The 21,128-nt window shown below is 43.9% G+C and overlaps 1 protein-coding gene across 1 annotated transcript in view; it reads left to right on the top strand.

Annotated features, from left to right (window-relative positions):
- The window catches only part of WDR44 (WD repeat domain 44), a 131,539-nt gene that overhangs the window by 77,375 nt on the left and 33,036 nt on the right, over positions 1-21,128 (top strand). The window contains exons 5-6 of the mRNA XM_056539361.1: positions 16,141-16,271; positions 17,658-17,759. Of these exons, the coding sequence (XP_056395336.1) occupies positions 16,141-16,271; positions 17,658-17,759 (233 nt within the window). The remainder of the gene's footprint in view (positions 1-16,140; positions 16,272-17,657; positions 17,760-21,128) is intronic.

The following is a 21,128-nucleotide window of genomic DNA, read 5'->3' as shown; positions in this document are numbered from 1 at the left end:
ACCACTTATGTTTATTTTTGTACATTATTTTTATTAAAAGAAAATTGGAAACTTTTATTAGGAAAGGGGCTTATTCACATATATATATACGCACTTTTTAAAATATTTTAAACACTATTTATCAGTCTTCATAGGGACTTATGTGTTACTGGGGGGGTTCTGCTTCTCCAGTTTATATGGTGCATTTTATTTACTCTGTGTCAGAAAATGCTGGAAGTTGCATTTAGTTAGTAGATAACTACAACTCTCAGCATGCCCTGATACAGCCTATGGTTGTGTGGGTATTGCAGCATGTTGCACTGTATAGTAGTACAGTTAAGGTCATTGTGTAACATGCTGGGAGTTGTAGAATGAAGGGGGTGGGATTCTGGGGGTGCAATTCAGTGCGGGTGGCCAGAAGCCAATAAAAATAAATAAAATTAGATGGCACAACTGGCGGCAGTGCCCCCCCCCCCCCCCCCACATCATACATTACATACACACGTGACAGATACATCATACACATACACTCACACCATACATATACACCATACATATACACACATCATACATACACCCACCACTGCCCACCCCATCATACACGCATCACACATACATCACAGTGGCGTTGCTAGGGTTGGTGTCACCCGATGCGGTAGAAAATGGTGTCACCCCCATACCTCCCCCCAGTAAGTTTTTAGCCTGTTGTGACAGACACCACTGGTGCAGCGCATTGTGAGAAATTCCAGTATAATAATCAGATATACCAGTTGCCACAGAATGGGAAAGTGTTAAAGAAGTTTTCACCATTGAAATATACAGCTCCCAGAATTACTTAAAGGGGTACTCCACTGGAAAACATTTACTTTTAGATCAACTGGTGCCAGAAAGTTAAACAGATTTTTAAATTACTTCTATTTAAAATCTTAATACTTACAGTACTTATAAGCTGGTGTATGCTCCACAGGAAGTTGCGTAGTTCTTTCCAATCTGACCACAGTGCTATTTGCTGACACCTCTGTCCATGTCAGGAACTGTCCAGAGCAGGATAGGTTTGCTATGGGGATTTTCTCCTACTATGGACAGTTCTTGACATGGACAGAAGTGTCAGCACAGAGCACTGTGGTCAGACAGAAAAGAAATCAAAAAAGAAAATAACTTCCTGTGAATCGCTTATACAGCAGCTAATAAGTACTGGAAGGATTAAGATTTTTAAATAGAAGTAATTTACAAATCTGTTTAACTTTGTAGCACCAGTTGATTAAAAAAAATGTTTTCCAGTAGAGTACTCCTTTATGCAGTGGTGAGGTTATGCTGGGAGTTGTAGTTTCACTGACCATAACTGTAGAACTGACAAGCGACTACAGCTCTGATAGGACATAGAGAGGAGAATACACAATGATATCAGTGACATCTTCTCTATAGTCTTCCCTTATCTAATTCAGATGGTACATACCGCCTGGTCCAGCTAAAACTTCTCTCTGCAGAATGTGACGCCCAGACGTCTCCTCACTATGTCAGCTCATTCTCATCCTCTATATGAAAATAATAATTATTATAAACCTCACAGACACTGTATCCTCTAAATATAATACTACTATACACTATACTCTTTGATTATAAACCTTCCATACACCATACCCACTGAATATAATACTACCACACACTGTACATTTTGAATATAATACCAACACATACTGTACACTCTGAATATAAATCTGCCACATACTGTACCCCTGAATATAATACTATCACATACTGTACCCTCTGAATATAATACTACCATATACTGTACCCTCTGAATATAAATCTGCCACATACTGTACCCCTGAATATAATACTATCGCATACTGTACCCCTGAATATAATACTATCACATACTGTACCCCTGAATATAATACTATCACATACTGTACCCTCTGAATATACTACCATATACTGTACCCTCTGAATATAAATCTGCCACATACTGTACCCTCTGAATATAAATCTGCCACATACTGTACCCCTGAATATAATACTATCACATACTGTACCCCTGAATATAATACTATCACATACTGTACCCTCTGAATATAATACCAACACATACTGTACACTCTGAATATATTACTACCACCCACTGCGCCCTCTGAATATAATACTTATAGATGAGCAAACTACAGTAAATTCAACTAGTCACAAACTTCTCTGCTCGGCAGTTGATAACTTTTCCTGCATAAATTAGTTCAGCTTTCAGGTGCTCCGGTGGGCTGGAAAAGGTGGATAGAGTCCTAGGAGAATCTTTCCTATGAATGTATCCACCTTTTCCAGCCCACCGGAGCACCTGAAGGCTGAACTAATTTACGCAGGATAAGTCATCAACTGCTGAGCCGACAAGTTCGTGACGAATCGAATTTACTGTAAGTTCGCTCATCTCTAATAATACTACCACAAACTGCGCCCTCTGAATATAATACTACAACCCACTGTGCCCTCTGAATATAACACTACCACAAACTGCGCCCTCTGAATATAACGTTGCCATACAGTGCACCCTCTGAATATAATACCACAACCGCAGTAACACCCCTCAACATCCGTTAGCTGATGCTATTACCACGGGAAGGGGGTATTGGTGGTGTTGCTAGTGGATGATCGGGGTGCTACTACTGGGGGGGTGTTGCTGAAGGATGATGAGGGTGCTACTGGCCATCCCCCCTGGCAGTATCACCCCCATCATCCATCGGCAGGATCAGGAGCACCGCCATCATCCACCATCAGGATCTGCTGATGGAGGTGCTGCTGGGGGGGGGGGGGGGTAGTTGCTGGCGGATGATGAGGGTGCTACTGCCAGGGGGATGATCCTGCCGATGGATGATGGGGGTGATACTGCCAGGGGGGATGGCCAGGAGCATTAGGTAGGCAGCAGTTCCCCCACATTAGGTAGGTAGCAGTTTCCCCACATTAGGTAGCATCTTTTCCCCACATTAAGCAGCATAGATTCCCCACATTTGGTACCAGTTACCCCACATTAGGTAGCAATTTCCCCATATTAGGTAGCACAGATTCCCCACATTAGGTAGCAGTTTCCCCACATTCGGTAGCACAGATTCCCCACATTAGCTAGCATAGACTCCGCACATTAGGTATCATAGACTCCGCACATTAGGTATCATAGACTCCGCACATTAGGTATCATAGACTCCGCACATTAGGTAGCATAGACTCCGCACATTAGGTAGCATAGACTCCCCACATTAGGTAGCATAGACTCCCCACATTAGGTAGCATAGACTCCCCACATTAGGTAGCATAGACTCCCCACATTAGGTAGCATAGACTCCCCACATTAGGCCACAGGTTCCCTTGCAGGTTCCCCACAATGCGTCAAAGTCTCCCCACACACACACACACACACACACACACACATATGCACACACACACAAAAAAAAAAAACACATACAACACAGAGAGACACACACACAAACAGTCAGAGAGACACACACTCACAGACAGACACACAGAGTCACACACACACACAGTCACACACACACACAGTCACACAAACACAGTCACACACACACACACAGACACACAAACACACAGTCACACACAGTCACACAAATACACAGTCACACACACACACACACACTGTACACAGAGTCACACACACAAACATAGATAGAGACAGACACACACACACTCACCCATCCAGCGCAGCGATCCTTCTCACCGGGCGCAATGCGAGTGACGTAACTGACGTCCCCCTGCGCGGCCATGCGGTGTGACGTCAGGCCGGCGCAGACGTGGGAGCGGAGGCTGGGCACAGTACTGGTGAGGGTGAGGGGGGGGCGTGATGACGGACGGGCGCACTGAAAGGGGGGGGGAGTTGCTAACGGACGGGCGCACCGCACACACAGCACAGGGGGGGGGGGGTGCTGACGGATGGGAGGCCGGTCGGGCACATAGGGGGGTGTCAGTGTAGCTGGGGAGGGGGTGTGGGTGCTACGGAGCGTCTTGGTGTCACCCCACTAGGTTGGTGTCATCCGGTGCGGGCCGCACCCCCCGCACCCGGGTCGCAACGCCACTGATACATCATACACACATCACACATACACTCACACTATACATATACACAAACACACACACACACACATCATACATACACCGCTGCCCACCCCACATCATACATCACATACATACATACATACATACATACATACACACATCACACATAGACAGACATCATACACACATCATACATTACATAAACATCACACATAGACAGACATCATACATTACATACACATCACACACAGACAGACATCATACACACATCACACATTACATACACATCACACACATATCACACACAGACATCATACACACATCACACATTACACATTACATGCACATCACACACAGACATCATACACACATCACACATTACATACACATCACACACATATCACACAGACATCATACACATATTACATGCACATCACAGACATCATACACACATCACACATTACATGCACATCACACACTACACAGACGTTACATACACATCATACACACATTACATACACATCACACACAGACATTACATACACATCACACACAGACATTACATACACATCACACACAGACATTACATACACACATCACACATTACATGCACATCACACACAGACATTACATGCACATCACACACAGACATTACATGCACATCACACACAGACATTACATGCACATCACACACAGACATTACATACACATCACACACAGACATCATACACACATCACACATTACATACACATCACACACATATCACACAGACATCATACACACATTACATGCACATCACAGACATCATACACACATTACATGCACATCACACACAGACACCATACACACATTACACAGTCATTACATACACATCACACACAGACATCATACACACATCACACATTACATGCACATCACACACAGACATTACATACACATCACACACAGACATCATACACACATCACACATTACATACACATCACACACATATCACACAGACATCATACACACATTACATGCACATCACAGACATCATACACACATCACACATTACATGCACATCACACACAGACATCATACACACATCACACATTACAGACATTACATACACATCACACACAGACATCATGCACACATCACACATTACATACACATCACACACAGACATTACATACACATCACACACAGACATTACATACACATCACACACAGACATCATACACACATCACACATTACATGCACATCACATACAGACATTACATACACATCACACACAGACATCATACACACATAACACATTACATACACATCAGAAATTACATACACATCACACAGAGACATCATACACACATTACATACACATCACACAGACATCATATAGACATCACACACAGACATCATACACACCACACATTACATACACATCACACAGAGACATCATACACACATTATACATTACATATCACACAGAGACATCATACACACATTATACATTACATACACATCACACAGACAGACATCATACACACATCACACATTACATACACATCACACACTTCACACATTACATACACATCACACACCGACATCATACACACATTATACATTACATACACATCACACAGAGACATCATACACACATTATACATTACATACACATCACACAGAGACATCATACACATTATACATTACATACATATCACACAGACATCATACACACATTATACAGTACATACATATCACACATAGACATCATACACACATTATACATTATACATTACATACACATCACACATAGACATCATACACACATTATACATTACATACACATCACACAGAGACATCATACACACATTATACATTACATACACATCACACAGAGACATCATACACATTATACATTACATACACATCACACAGAGACATCATACACATTATACATTACATACATATCACACATAGACATCATACACACATTATACATTATACAGTACATACACATCACACAGACATCATACACACATTATACATTACATACACATCACACATAGACAGACATCATACACACATTATACATTACATACACATCACACACAGACAGAAATCATACACACATCATACATTACATACACATCACACAGACAGACATCATACACAGATCACACACATACACTCACACCCTACATATACAACCACCCTTTCTGTCGCCTGCATTCTCTGCCTCCTCACCTGAGCCGCCATGAGTGGACATCAGAGCTGTAGTCCCGGCCGGTGTGAGGTTACATGGGTTTAAAAATCTCCCCTCACACCGGACGTCCTCTCCCCCTCCCCCGCTCTGTGTTTTCCCCGTGCAAACATGCAGCCTCCCCGTGGTGGATTAGGTCCTGTGAAGAAAGAGCAGGGGGAGGGATAGAGCTGTTTGCGGGGGAGGGGAGGAGCTGTGTGCCGAGCTGTGGACATCCTTTCTCTCCCCCTGTCTTCTTGTGTTATGTGTAGCTGCGTCCTCCATCCTCCGGGAGGGGAGATAAGGGGGCGTGGCTCAATTATGTAATGCAAACGTACGACCTCGGGCTCTGCGGTCAGCTGGGGGCCGCCGACGCCCCCCCCCTCCATACACTCTGAGCGCCGGTGTGAGGTGCAGACTTATATCCGCTCCTGCGCCTCACACCGGCAGTAAAGAAAAATAAGGGGGAAGTCTGTCTGTCCCTGCTAGCCCGATACAGGGCTAAATCTATAAAAAAATTCACCTGCCCGGCGCCCAAAACTACTTGTCCCGGGTGTCGGGCGATAGAATTTCCACATCCCTGACATTGTTTCCCTCCCATATAGCCTCCCGCAGTGCGGCCTTCAAACTCTATTTTCACATAGACAGACTCCTCCCCCTTCCCGTTTTTGGCCGATCCTTCCTGAATAGACTATAACCCTGTATGTTGACCGCCCAGTCACAGGTATCGTCCAACCAAGTCTCTGTTATACCCATTATGTCATAATTCTCCTCAGACATAATCAACTCCAGCTTGTCAATTTTATTGGACAGAATTCTGGCATTAGTCAACATGCAATTCAATGGTGTATGTTTTTTCTTCCTATGAAGCCTATCCCTATTGACTATTCTAACCCTCCCTCCGCTCCACCCCAAGGTACATTAATAAGCCCCCCCTCTCTACCTACACGATCTTCCCCCTCTATGTTGTAGGTACCCTCCCCCCCCCCCCCCCAACCCCTAGTTTAAACACTCCTCCCCCCTTCAAGCCATCTTCTCCCCAAGCACAGCTGCACCCTCCCCATTGAGGTGCAGCCCGTCCCTACGGTAGAGCCGGTATCCGACAGAGAAGTCGGCCCAGTTCTCCATGAAGCTAAACCCCTCCTTCCTATACCAGCTTCTGAGCCACTTGTTTACCTCCTTAATCTCTCGCTGTCTCTCTGGTGTGGCTCCTGGTACAGGTAATATTTCAGAAAATACTACCTTGGAGGTCCTTGCCTCATTGTTCAACGCACTCTACCAGAGAAGAATCCAGACGGCACTGCCACTCTACACCCAATTCGTCTTTTCCAACTATGCAGTATCACATGCGTAGAATTTTCTCATTTTATTCATACAGCATGGGTCTAAGTTACAAATGGTCGACAGGTTGTTTCACACCGTCACACTGCCCGTCGGCCATTTTTATCTTAGACCCATGCTGTCTGAATAAAATGAGAAAATTCTACACTATGTGGTGAGTGGCATCTTTCATTCTACTCAGGAGTGCTATCCACCATTGTGCCTTATTTAATGTTCTTACGAAGATACTGAAATATTACAAAATCTATCTAGTTTTGCAGTAACGTATCATCCCGACAGTATAGCTCTACGGTAAGGTAGAATTCACACAAACATAATGCGGGCGGTGTATTATGACCGTGAATCCCTAAGATGCTGTCCATTCCGGTTCGACCCACGTCTGCACAGGACTTGAAGCCATAATATGGATACAAAATACACCCATACTATGTTCTTGTGAATCCAGCCTAAGAATTGTTTACTGTATGAGTGGTCATCCTGGTTGAATTGTTTCTCATATAAATGTGTCTTTGAAAGGCAAAGATGTTTGTACTAAATAGTGAATATTTTGTTACTCGTTAAAGAAAGCACATCACTATGACAGACTGTCTAAAATAAGCTGATGCCCCATTAAAGACTAATATAATAGCATCTGTATAGAACAATAGTGGACTGACTCCTACAGGCCTTTCACCAGCCAAGCCATCCCGCTGCTCTGTACTGACAAGGGTCATTCACCCCGAAACAGCTGTCTACAGATGGGGTATTCTCTTCTTCTGGAGAGATTGCTGGTTGGCATACAGTCAAAGTAAGTGTAAGACTCCTGGTTGGAGTGAAACACTGAATTTAAATGGGTACTCCACCCCTTAACATGTTATCCCTTATCCAAAGGATAACATGTCAGATTGCAGAGGGTCCGGCTGCTGAGCCTTTGGTTAGGGGATAACATGTCTGATTGCAGGGGGTCCGGTCGGGGCTGTCCGGGCATGCTAGGAGTTGTAGTTTTGCAACAGCTGGAGACACAGTTTGGAAAACACTGCTGTGGGTTGTAAAGGTTTTCTCACTGTGATGCGCTGCCAGGATTGGCTACCAAATGACAGAGAGATAAGGCTCATGAAACTATTTTGGCCGAAACCATAGAGAGAGTACACGAACGAGGACCTTTAAAGAGCTCTATGTACTAGGTAGAGTGCACACAGTTATACCTCATAAAGATGCCGGAGCACAGTCCAGTTTTCCTTTTTGGCAGCAGATAGACAGTAACCCTATGACACTGAAGTCCATAATAGGCTTAGCTAATGCCTGAATGAAGCCTGAAAAGACCCAGAGCTTTAGTTATTGAAAATGACCATTAAGCCTCCAAATTCTTTGTCTTTGGTAATTATGAATTTAGTTACTAGATAATTTATTTCAATTCCCTTACATTTTATGTTTAATGACCCTTTATAGTATTTTATATCTGGCTGCTGTATGAGGTTTGTAGACTACTGTAATTTGCACGGTTAACTTTTACTGAACCCTACAAAACGTTTATTAGAATTGTTCGCTTCAACCTTGTGGAGAAGCAAATAGCATTGTAGAATTAGACCAATGACCACGTGAATCCTGAGATATCTTTAATGCTCAGTGCATTGCCATCTTTAACCCCTACAGGACCCATGACGTAACGGTACGTCCCGACACCCTGGGTCTTAAGGACCAGGGACGTACATTTACGTCATGGGCAGTTTTAGTCCCCGCCGGGCGGGGATCGGAGCGGGATGCCTGCTGAAATCATTCAGCAGGCATCCCGTGCAAATGCCCAGGGGGGTCATCAGACCCCCCCATGTCGGCGATCGCGGCAAATCGCAAGTGAATTCACACTTGCGATTTGCGCAATTCCGGGTCATTACGGGTCTATAGTGACCCGGAATAGAAGGGGGATCGCGGGTGTCTAAGACACCCACGATCCCCCTGAAGCGATAGGAGTGAGGTGGCACGGGTGCCACCCCTCCTATCCCTGCTATTGGTGGTCTAGACGCGACCACTAATAGCAGATCGGGGGCGGGGGGTTTACTTTCGTTTTCCCCGTCCTGCCCTCCCACAATAGGCGGGGCAGGACGGGGAAATGACGGGGACCGGCGCCGAAGATCCACTTACCGATCCGGGCGGGCGTCGGAGGCTGCAGGCGACGGAGATCGGCGGGCGGCGATGACGTGCGGCTGGATCCGACGGAAGCCGGTGAGTTGCCTAGCAACATCTGGAGGGTACAGTTTGAGACCATTATACAGTGGTCTCTAACTGTAGCCCTCCAGATGTTGCAAAACTACAACTCCCAGCATGCCCAGACAGCTGTTTGGGCATGCTGGAATATGTAGTTTTGCAACAGCTGGAGGGCTACAGTTTGAGACCACTATATAGTGGTCCCTAAACTGTAGCCCTCCAGATCTTGCAAAACTACAACTCCTAGCATGCTCAAACAACTGTTTGCTGTCAGGGCATGCTGGGAATTGTAGTTTTGCAACAGCTGGAGGACCACAGTTTGGAGATCACTTTGCAGTGGTCTCTAAAACTGTAGCCCTCCAGATGCAAAACTGCAAATCCCAGCATGTCCAAACAGCAATCAGCTGTCTCGGCATGCTGGGAGTTGTAGTTGCGTACCTCCAGCTATTGCATGACTACATCTCCCAGCATGCCCTTCGGCGATCAGTACATGCTGGGAGTTGTAGTTTTGCAACAGCTGGAGGCACACTGGTTAGATAATACTGAGTTAGGTAACAGAACCTAACTGAAGGTTTTCCAACCAGTGTGCCTCCAGCTGTTGCAAAAGTACAACTCCCAGCATGCACGGTCTGTCAGTACATGCTGGGAGTTGTAGTTTTGAAACAGCTGGAGGTTTGCCCCCCCATGTGAACGTACAGGGTACATTCACACGGGCAGGCTTACAGTAAGTTTCCTGCTTCAAGTTTGGGCTGCGGCAAATTTTTCGCCGTAGCTCAAACTTCTAGCGAGAAACTTACCGTAACCCACCAGTGCGAATGTACCCTAAAAACACTACACTACACTAACACATAATAAAGAGTAAAACACTACATGTACACCCCCTTACACTGTCCCCCCAATAAAAATGAAAAACGTATTGTATGGCAGTGTTTCCAAAACGGAGCCTCCAGCTGTTGCAAAACAACAACTCCCAGCATTTCCGGACAGCCACTGACTGTTCAGGCATGCTGGGAATTTAGCAACAGCTGGAGGCACCCTGTTTGGGAATCAATGGCATAGAATACCCCTATGTCCACCCCTGTGCAATCCCTAATTTAGTCCTCAAATGCGCATGGCGCTCTCTCACTTCGGAGCCCTGTCGTATTTCAAGGAAACAGTTTAGGGCCACATATGGGGTATCTCCGTACTCGGGAGAAATTGCACTACTAATTTTGGGGGGCTTTTTCTCCTTTTACCCCTTAGGAAAAGGAAAAGTTGGGGCTACACCAGCTTGTTAGTGTAAAAAAAATAAAAAATTACACTAACATGCCGGTGTTGCCCTTTACTTTTTATTTTCACAAGCGTTAAAAGGAAAAAAAGACCCCCAAAATTTGTATAGAAATACCCCATATGTGGGTGTAAAATGCTCTGTGGGCGCATAACAAGGCTCAGGAGTGAGAGCGCACCATGTACATTTGAGGTCTAAATTGGTGATTTGCACAGGGGTGGCTGATTTTACAGCGGTTCTGACATAAACCCCCCCAAAAAAATACCCACATGTGACCCCATTTTGCAAACTACACCCCTCACGGAATGTAATAAGGGGTACAGTGAGCATTTACGCCCCACAGGTGTCTGACAGATTTTTGGAACAGTGGTCTGTGAAAATGAAAAATTTTATTTTTCATTTGCACAGCCCACTGTTCCAAAGATCTGTCAAACGCCAGTGGGGTGTAAATACTCACTGCACCCCTTATTAATTTCTGTGAGGGGTGTAGTTTCCAAAATAGGGTCACATGTGGGGGGTTCCACTGTTCTGGCACCACGGGGGGCTTTGTAAACGCACATGGCCCCTGACTTCCATTCCAAAACATTTTTTTCCCAAAAGCTCAATGGCGCTCCTTCTCTTCTGAGCATTGTAGTGCGCCAGCAGAGCACTTGACGTCCACACATGGGGTATTTCCATACTCAGAAGAGATGGGGTTACAAATTTTGGGGGGTCTTTTCTGTTATTAACCCTTACAAAAATGTGAAATTTGGGGGGAAACACACATTTTAGTGAAATTATTATTTTTTTTTTTTTACATATGCAAAAGTCGTGAAACCCCTGTGGGGTATTAAGGCTCGCTTTATTCCTTTTTACGTTCCTCAAGGGGTCTAGTTTCCAAAATGGTATGCCATGTGTTTTTTTTTTTTTTTGCTGTTCTGGCACCATAGGGGCTTCCTAAATGCGACATGCCCCCCGAGCAAAATTTGCTCTCAAAAAGCCAAATATGACTCCTTCTCTTCTGAGCATTGTAGTTCACCCGTAGTGCATTTCAGGTCAACTTATGGGGTACCTCCATACTCAGAAGAGATGGGGTTACAAATTTGGGGGGGTCTTTTCTGCTATTAACCCTTGCAAAAATGTGAAATTTGGGGGGAAACACACATTTTAGTGAAAAAAAAATAATTTTTTTTTACATATGCAAAAGTCGTGAAACACCTTTGGAGTATTAAGGCTCACTTAATTCCTTGTTACGTTCCTCAAGGGGTCTAGTTTCCAAAATGGTATGCCATGTGTTTTTTTTTTGCTGTTCTGGCACCATAGGGGCTTCCTAAATGCAACATGCCCCCCAAAAACCATTTCAGAAAAACGTACTCTCCAAAATCCCCTTGTCGCTCCTTCGCTTCTGAGCCCTCTACTGCGCCCGCCGAACAATTTACATAGACATATGAGGTATGTGCTTACTCGAGAGAAATTGGGCTACAAATATAAGTATACATTTTCTCCTTTTACCCCTTGTAAAAATAAAAAAATTGGGTCTACAAGAACATGCGAGTGTAAAAAATGAAGATTGTGAATTTTCTCCTTCACTTTGTTGCTATTCCTGTGAAACACCTAAAGGGTTAAAACGCTGACTGAATGTCATTTTGAATACTTTGGGTGGTGCAGTTTTTATAATGGGGTCATTTGTGGGGTATTTCTAATTTGAAGACCCTTCAAATCCACTTCAAACCTGAACTGGTCCCTGAAAAATAGCGAGTTTGAAAATTTTGTGAAAAATTGGAAAATTGCTGCTGAACTTTGAACCCCTCTGGTGTCTTCCAAAAGTAAAAACACGTCAATTTTATGATGCAAACATAAAGTAGACATATTGTATATGTGAATCAAAATTTTTTTTATTTGGAATATCCATTTTCCTTACAAGCAGAGAGCTTCAAAGTTAGAAAAATGCAAATTTTTCAAATTTTTCATCAAATTTTGGGATTTTTCACCAAGAAAGGATGCAAGTTACCATAAAATTTTACCGCTATGTTAAAGTAGAATATGTCACGAAAAAACAATCTCGGAATCAGAATGATAACTAAAAGCATTCCGGTGTTATTAATGTTTAAAGTGACAGTGGTCAGATGTGCAAAAAACGCTCTGGTCCTGAGGTGTAAAATGGCCTGGTCCTTAAGGGGTTAAAGGAATTGTCTACTTTATCTGTAATGATCCAGCACCTCGGGAGAACTAATAAATCCATGTATGTGTTGTGCATGCTGTATAGTTGGACTGTGAAATTGTTTTATTTTCCTTAAAGGAGCACTTCAATGCAGTAAAACATATCCTCTAAAGCAGTGTTCTTCAACCTGCGGACCTCCAGATGTTGCAAAACTACAACTCCCAGCATGCCCGGACAGCCAACGGCTGTCCGGTGCATGCTGGGAGTGGTAGTTTTGCAGCATCTGTAGGTCCGCAGGTTGAAGACCATTGCTCTAAAGCATGAAGCGGTGGCACGCCCCCTCCATGCATCTCTATGGCCCTCCCAAAGAAATACACGGATGGGGCATTTTGGCCGCCGCTTCGTGTGGGAGTCGACGAGATCCCTTCCTGTCGACTGCTGTGGTGCCATGCAGGAAGTCCCCGGGTTTCCCAGTGGTCAGACCTCTTTGGATAGAGGATAAGTTTTACTGCACTGCAGTACTCCCTTAGGATTAAACTGTCTTTTTTCTTTTAACAATTTGTACTGCCAACCTTGTGAATATTAGAATTTTCCATCAGTTTGCATAAAAAATCTGCATAAAATATAGTGAAAATAAATAAATGTCTTTTTAGATCTGAGCACAGATTTACTGTTATCGACATGAACAGTTGAGTTACTTCTTAAAGGGAATTTGCCATAAAAGTTCCAAACTGCTGAAACTGTTAGATCGCTGTTAGTACAAGGAGACACATGGTACCTTCATATATCTGTCTGTGCTGCTAAAACGTAGAAAAATGCTAGAGCTATTCTTCAGCCCCTGAAGTGCTGAGAGCTGGAATTCCTCCTCACTTCCCCTACCATCCCTATCCCTGGTTGTTTGACAGTCTGCTGGAAGCTGAGCCCTGTTTTCAGATTTTACACCTGCACGCACTCTGTATGCACAGCGTAGGAAGCTGACTTGGAAACAGGGCTCTGCTTCCAGATGACTGTCTATCAAGTGAGGACGGGGATGGGAGGGTAAGCGAGGAGGCTTTGCAGCCCAAGGTGCTTGGTAACACTCTTTCACACTTGACACTAGAGATTAAAATAAATGTTCTACATTATAGAAGGACAGGTATATGAAATGCACCATGTCAGCTGATTGGAACATGAATTGCTGATAGATTTCCTTTAATTTATTGTCTACATTCTCTCTATCCCTTGGCTGAGCTTCTATTACATAGTGGGAGTATGATGTCCCTATAAAAGAGTGTTTGTGTGTGTGTGTGTGTGTGTGTGTGTATCAGTACAGACCAAAAGTTTGGACACGCCTCATTCAGAGTTTTCTTTATTTTCATGACTATGAAAATTGTAGATTCACACTGAAGGCATCAAAACTATCAATTAACACATGTGGCATTATATACATAACAAAAAAGTGTGAAACAACTGAAAATATGTCATATTCTAGGTTCTAGCCACCTTTTGCTTTGATTACTGCTCATTTTCATTCTCTTGATGAGCTTCAAGAGGTAGTCACCTGAAATGGTCTTCCAACAGTCTTGAAGGAGTTCCCAGAGATGCTTAGTAACTTGTTGGCCCTTTTGCCTTCACTCTGTGGTCCAGCTCACCCCAAAACATCTCGATTGGGTTCAGGTCCGGTGACTGTGGAGGCCAGGTCATCTGGTGCAGCACCCCATCACTCTCCTTCTTGGTCAAATAGTCCTTACACAGCCTGGAGGTTTGTTTGGGGTCATTGTCCTGTTGAAAAATAAATGATGGTCCAACTAAACGCAAACCGGATGGAATAGCAGCCGCTGCAAGATGCTGTGGTAGACATGCTGGTTCAATATGCCTTAAATTTTGAATAAATCCCCAACAGTGTCACCAGCAAAGCCCTCCACACCATCACACCTCCTCCCCCACACCATCACACCTCCTCCTCCACACCAGCACACCTGTGAAGTGAAAACCATTTCAGGTGACTACCCCTTGAAGCTCAACAAGAAAATGCCAAGGGTGTGCAAAGCAGTAATCAAAGCAAAAGGTGGCTAGAACCTAGAATGACATATTTTCACACTTTTTTGTTATGTATATAATTCCACATGTGTTAATTCATAGTTCTGATGCCTTCAGTGGGAATCTACAATTTTCATAGTCATGAAAATAAAGAAAACTCAGAATGAGAAGGTGTGTCCAGACTTTTGGTCTGTACTGTACATATATATACACACACTTCACATAAGGCAGCAAATTACAATAGCAGGCTATGTGCAGAAAATGAAGCATCCTGGGCGATTTCAGCTCTTAAAGTGGTACTCTGTCCCTAAGACATCTTATCATGGCCTCTCCCATAGACTTGCATTGCGTGGGTGGGGCTCAACATCACACGGGGTGAAGTCGTGACGTCACGATAATCAAGCCCCGTAGTCGTGACCTGGCAGACTCGGAGGCTGCAGTGCTGCATGCAGCTCCCAGAGGTGGGTGATGCATGCGAGATTGTGGGGGTCCCAGCAGAGGGCCCCATTCAATCAGACATCATGTCCCCTATCCATAAGTATTTAGAGGCCTTGTCATGTCTCTTGACATGTCTCAGTGAATCCCTGTTGTATTCTTCACAAAAATAGAAATTCTGGAGCGTCTTTTCTTACAATGCTGCATGGTTTTAATTCTCTAGTTTCCCTTCTGAAAATGTATGAATAACTTGATATTGGAGTACTAGCATATGCTTTTACAAAGTGTGTTCACCTACATGAAGTGACCTTGTCCAGTCAGTATGGACTGTGTCAGGACCCACCTTAATGCCAGAACAGACACACCCAGTTGTCAATGTATCTGTTCTCAGGAGAAATTACAGACTACCGCTACACAAAGCAGAGCTTTCAGAAAAGATGCCGCAAGTTTGTTATTCAGGTCTTTCAGTTCTGATCTCCTGACAATTACCTGTATTTCCAGTTACAAAGGATGCCTTTCTTGGTGGGGGATTCCTCTCTCCGAACGCCATATCAGAGGGTTTAAACAGAGATTCCCAGCCTTCCTTGGACCTAGCTAGCGCAACCAGCGGAGACAAAGTAGTGACGGCTCAGGTTAGTAGGCAATGTATTGGCTACTCTGGTATCGAGATCTATATCTGTTCAATATTATCTGGTATTCTACGGCACACGACAAGCTTCAGAAGCTGAGCAGAAATTTACTGCAGACACCTAACCTATTGGGTTGTATTCTGTAGATGTGATAAATGTTTATATTGCTCTATATGTTGCAATTACATCTAATCATGCTGAACTTTATCTATGAATGAAAAATAGGGCTGCACAGAAGTGCTAAGATCTGGTAGACCCAGGATCGGAGCTGTCACCCATTGTGTTGCATGTTAATTGGGACTCAGACACACATGCTATGGTAGGAGGCTGCAACTATATGTCAGTCAGATATATTCTGGGACCATGTAGGGCTTGGCGGTATACCGATTCATACCGAAATTTTTGTGCTGCACGATATGAATTTTAACCCATACCGCAATACCGGTTTGGCCCCTCCCCCTCGGGAATGAATTATGAGCGCTGCGCTGTCCCCACATCGGGGAACTAATCATATGTGACCCGCGAGCGCTGTTCTGCTCCCCCTCCCCAATTAATTATTAGCGCTCCGCTGTCCCCATCGGGGTAAATACCTATCACCCACAAGCGCTGCCCTCCTGTTTGTTGCGGCCGCCGGCGCTGACACTCTATACCAGTGGTCTTCAACCTCCAGATGTTGCAAAACTACAACTCCCAGCATGCCCGGACAGCCGTTGGTTGTCCGGGCATGCTGGGAATTGTAGTTTTGCAACATCTGGAGGTTCGCAGGTTGAAGACCACTGCTCTATACTGTATCCCTATGCCCGGGCTGCAAAAGGTAAACAAAATAAACTACCGTTATATACCGTGGGACCGCCGTAAGTTACAAAAATACTGCAATACACATATTTGGCCATACCGCCCAGCCCTAGGACCATGTAGTAAATAGGGATTTCTAGACAGGTGGTGCTAGCGGCTCTATACCATATTTAAAATAAGAGCATAACAAGAATCTCTCTTTATTCATAAAATATTCATACTGAGTTGCCAGTGTGGGATTTCTAGATGATTGTGAATAACAGCAGCCAGGCACACAATAAACTACTCCTACATCAATATAAAAAAAAAAATATATATATATATATATATATATATATATAATATAAATAATCTGTGTTCTAATTATAGCCACATTTTAGTCATTAGACTACTAAAATGTGACTGCATCTGAATGAGGGCTACCCCCTCAGACCCTCTGCTGTGAACATTACAGCAGTCCAGTCATCCACAGCTACAGAACGTCCGTAATGTACATTGAGCTGCAGAATCCATTTGAGATTAATAAGTGTATATCTGTAGTATGCATGGGCCCTTACATATACCAATATTTTTTGAATATTTTTTTCTTTTCAGGAAAATGGGAAGGCAGCAGACGGGCAGGTGTCTAGCTCACCAGCTGAGAGTTCTGGTCCCCAGAGGCCCCGGTCTAACTCAGGAAGAGAGCTTACCGATGAGGTAATGTTTGTTCTTCTCTTCCTTCTGTCAGATGCACTGAGAAAGGGTAAAGATTTATATTGAATTTAGGTATTCTATATTAAGCCTTAGGTATTTTATATTAAACCTTACATATTCTATATTAAAGCTTGTTCTTTTAGCTGCTGCATTCAACTGCATTGGTCAGATGGCGCTGCATGTGAATGCTAGTTTGTATATTCCCAATTTCCCTATCACCCACAATGGTACCCATGGAGAGAACGCCACCTCATCCGCAGGACAGGAAACAGGAACAACTTGCATATATTCCACAGTTCTGTTTCCTATCCTGGAACAGGACGGGTCTCCGTTACAGAATTGCATACCGTATAGGGATTAGGTGACTGTGGGGGCCCCGGTCTGGATGGGACTTACAGGGTACCTTTAGCAGCAGAAGTCCTCTTTCGAGAGGCCGCTGCAGAGCCTGGTGCAGCCTCTCCCCGCCTGTGCACGTCTCCCGGTCCCTCTCACTCCTTTTGGCGTTGGGTCTCCATGCGGGCTCTGTCCTCTTCCGGATTCGCTACTGGTGGCCCGGGAGGGGTGGAGTTTGCGGTGACAACGTCATTACGTGACCGGAAGGAGGATGGGGGCGCTGCGGCCTATGGGAAAATACCCGTAGGCCAGATGGCCAGGAAGGGCGGTGATCCGGCGGGGGATTTAAACAGGAGAGAGGTGCCCAGCCAGTCCCAGGACCTCTCGTGACCTTAAAGGAGAAGGACTTTGCACCAGTCCGTGGACAGAAGGCGCAAACAACCTGCACTGAGAATATGGAACCCGCTGTGGTAACCAAGCCGGTACCTTATGGTGGGGTAAGGGGGACACTGTCCCACATGGCTTATTTTATTTTTTAATGGTGGATCTATTTACTGTTTTAAGCTAAGGAAGCTCCTAAAAAGACTAAGTGTAAGAGTAAGGAATGTGTACTATGTTTACATGACTCAAGTTGTTACCTTATCCTCGTTCAGTGACAATCCTAAAAATGGTAGGAAAAGAGAATTCCACTGTCTGGATGTTAGAAAGTGTTTGCTTAATTATTTAGAAGTGTCCAGAGATTGGTGGCTATCGCCTCAACTGCTTCTTCAGTTCCAGGGGGCAAACAAAGGTAGAGCAGCTGCCCTCAGTGCATAAAACAGTCTGTACAACTAGCTTACTCTTCGGCAGGGTTAGACCACCGTCAGGGTTTACAGCTTATTCTACCAGATCAGTTTCCACATCCTGGGCAGAGGGGGCCTCAGCCTCCATACAACAAATTTGCAGAGTGGCCACTTGGAGTTCACCTCAGACCTTTTTACAGGCACTATAGATTAAATATGATGAGAGATCAAGATCTCTCATTAGTTATCCCTCCCCCCCCCCCCCCCCCAAAAAAAAAAAGTCTATTCTACTCTCCATGGGTGCCGGAGAGTAAAAACCTAGAGTAAACATAAATTACTCTTACCGGTAAATGCTTTTCATTGAGCCCACAACGGAACTCACTAATACCCTCCTATGTTATTATATATAAAAAAAAATAATAATAACAAAATGTGCTTTAAAAAAAATAAATAATAATTCATAAGATTCTAGTTAATGTGCTACTTGTTGGCGATTCTGGTTATTACTCCTTGATACTTGCTTAAGAACTGGGGAATAGCAGCCTGTGTCATCCTTATATGCAAGTTGTTCCTGTTTCCTGTCCCACGGATAAGGAGGCAGTCTCTCCTTGGGTATCATCGTGGGTTCAATGAAACAAAATTACTGGTAAGAGTAATTTCATGTTTTTTGTATAAAGCTCTGTTCCTATCTTCATTCTCTTCCATCAAAGGAACAGAATAACTTAAATGATTTAAGTGCCTAATAGGTCACTTGGTGGACACCAGCAGCACCCTACAGGCTCTATAGACTTTTATGTGATCCGTTGGTTTCTGCCGTGGTGTCTATTATTTTACCAGAAAAATTTAAGCTATTTTTTTTTATGACAAATATGATAATCTGTGAAGGTGGTGTAGCATGGTATGCACTCAGGGCTAGATTAACATAGGGGCTATTGGCACTTCAGCTCCAGGCCTCTTCTTGAAAATAGGCCCAGCCAGCCTACACACACACACACACTCACACACAAAAAAAAGAATTATAGGGAGCGTGGCTTCTGATGCGGCGTCGGGAGTCATCTGCATCGCTGGTCACCTTTAAGGTTAGTAAAGTTAAAGTTCAACATTCTTGGAGTTGTTTAGGGTAAGCTGCAGAGCCATAGCCTGTATCAGAGCATACTGGGAGTTGTAGTTAGTTACTAACTACAACTCCCAGCATGCTCTAACACAGTGTATGGCTCTTCAGCTGACCCAAAACTACATCTCCCAGCATGTTGCACTATAACCTATAAAATATTACTAAGTAGTGCAACAGGCTGAGTTGTAGTTTTGGTATAGGTCAGCTGCAGAGCGTTGTCAGGCCTGGCATGCTGGTAGTTGCAGTTATTTACAAACAACTCCCAGAATGCCCTGATACTGCCTATGGCTCTGCAGCTGTCTAAAAACAAAACTACAACTTCCATCATGTTGCACAATAACTTATACTATTCCACAATAAAATGCAACATTCTGGAAGTACTGGGTCAAGGAAATGAGAATACACAGATTTCAGTGCTTACCTTCTAAGCTGCGCTGGCAGGCGCAGTGCAATAGGTGTTTACTGCTGATTAGAGATACATGTGAAAGCAGCTGGCTGTCGGACCCGGTACCCTACAGGAGCCTTAAGCAGAAAAGAGGAAATCAGGATATCCTGGCAAGAAGTCCTGAGGAGAAAATCCGACTTGCAACGGTTATCCAATAATCAGTGTCCAGTAGGGATGTATGGTGCAAGTAATAGTTGCTTTATTTCAGGTAAAGCATACAGGATAAAGCAGGACTGTATATTGTACCTGAAAAAAAGCAACTTTTACTTGCACCATACATCCCTACTGGACATTGATTATTGGAAAAGAGCTGCAAGTCAGATTTTCTCCTCTTGAATTCCTGCCAGGATATCCTGATTTCCTCTTCTCATAGACTATATCAGGGCATGCTGGAAGTTGTAGTCAGTAATTAACTGCAACTCCCAGCATACCCTGACAAAAGCCTATGGCTTTGCATCTGACCAATAACTAGTACTGCACTTATTTATTTATTTTTAAATGGGCGGGGCAAGTCATTTATGATTTTTGTTTTTTGCCGCTACTTAGCTAGCTAACTACCTACCTATATGCAAAAAATGGTTCTGCAGCACTCCAGAATCGATTCAAAGTGATTGATTTTCCCATTTAAACGTATATTTTGCGTGGGAAAATAAATCACTTTGATTCGATTCTGAAGTGCAGCGGAACCTCTTTTTTTG

Source organism: Hyla sarda, chromosome 9 (genome assembly GCF_029499605.1).
Source record: "Hyla sarda isolate aHylSar1 chromosome 9, aHylSar1.hap1, whole genome shotgun sequence".
Classification (NCBI taxonomy): domain Eukaryota; kingdom Metazoa; phylum Chordata; class Amphibia; order Anura; family Hylidae; genus Hyla; species Hyla sarda.
The sequence above is the reverse complement of the archived record's forward strand: the minus strand, read 5'-3'. Positions and strand labels throughout refer to the sequence as shown.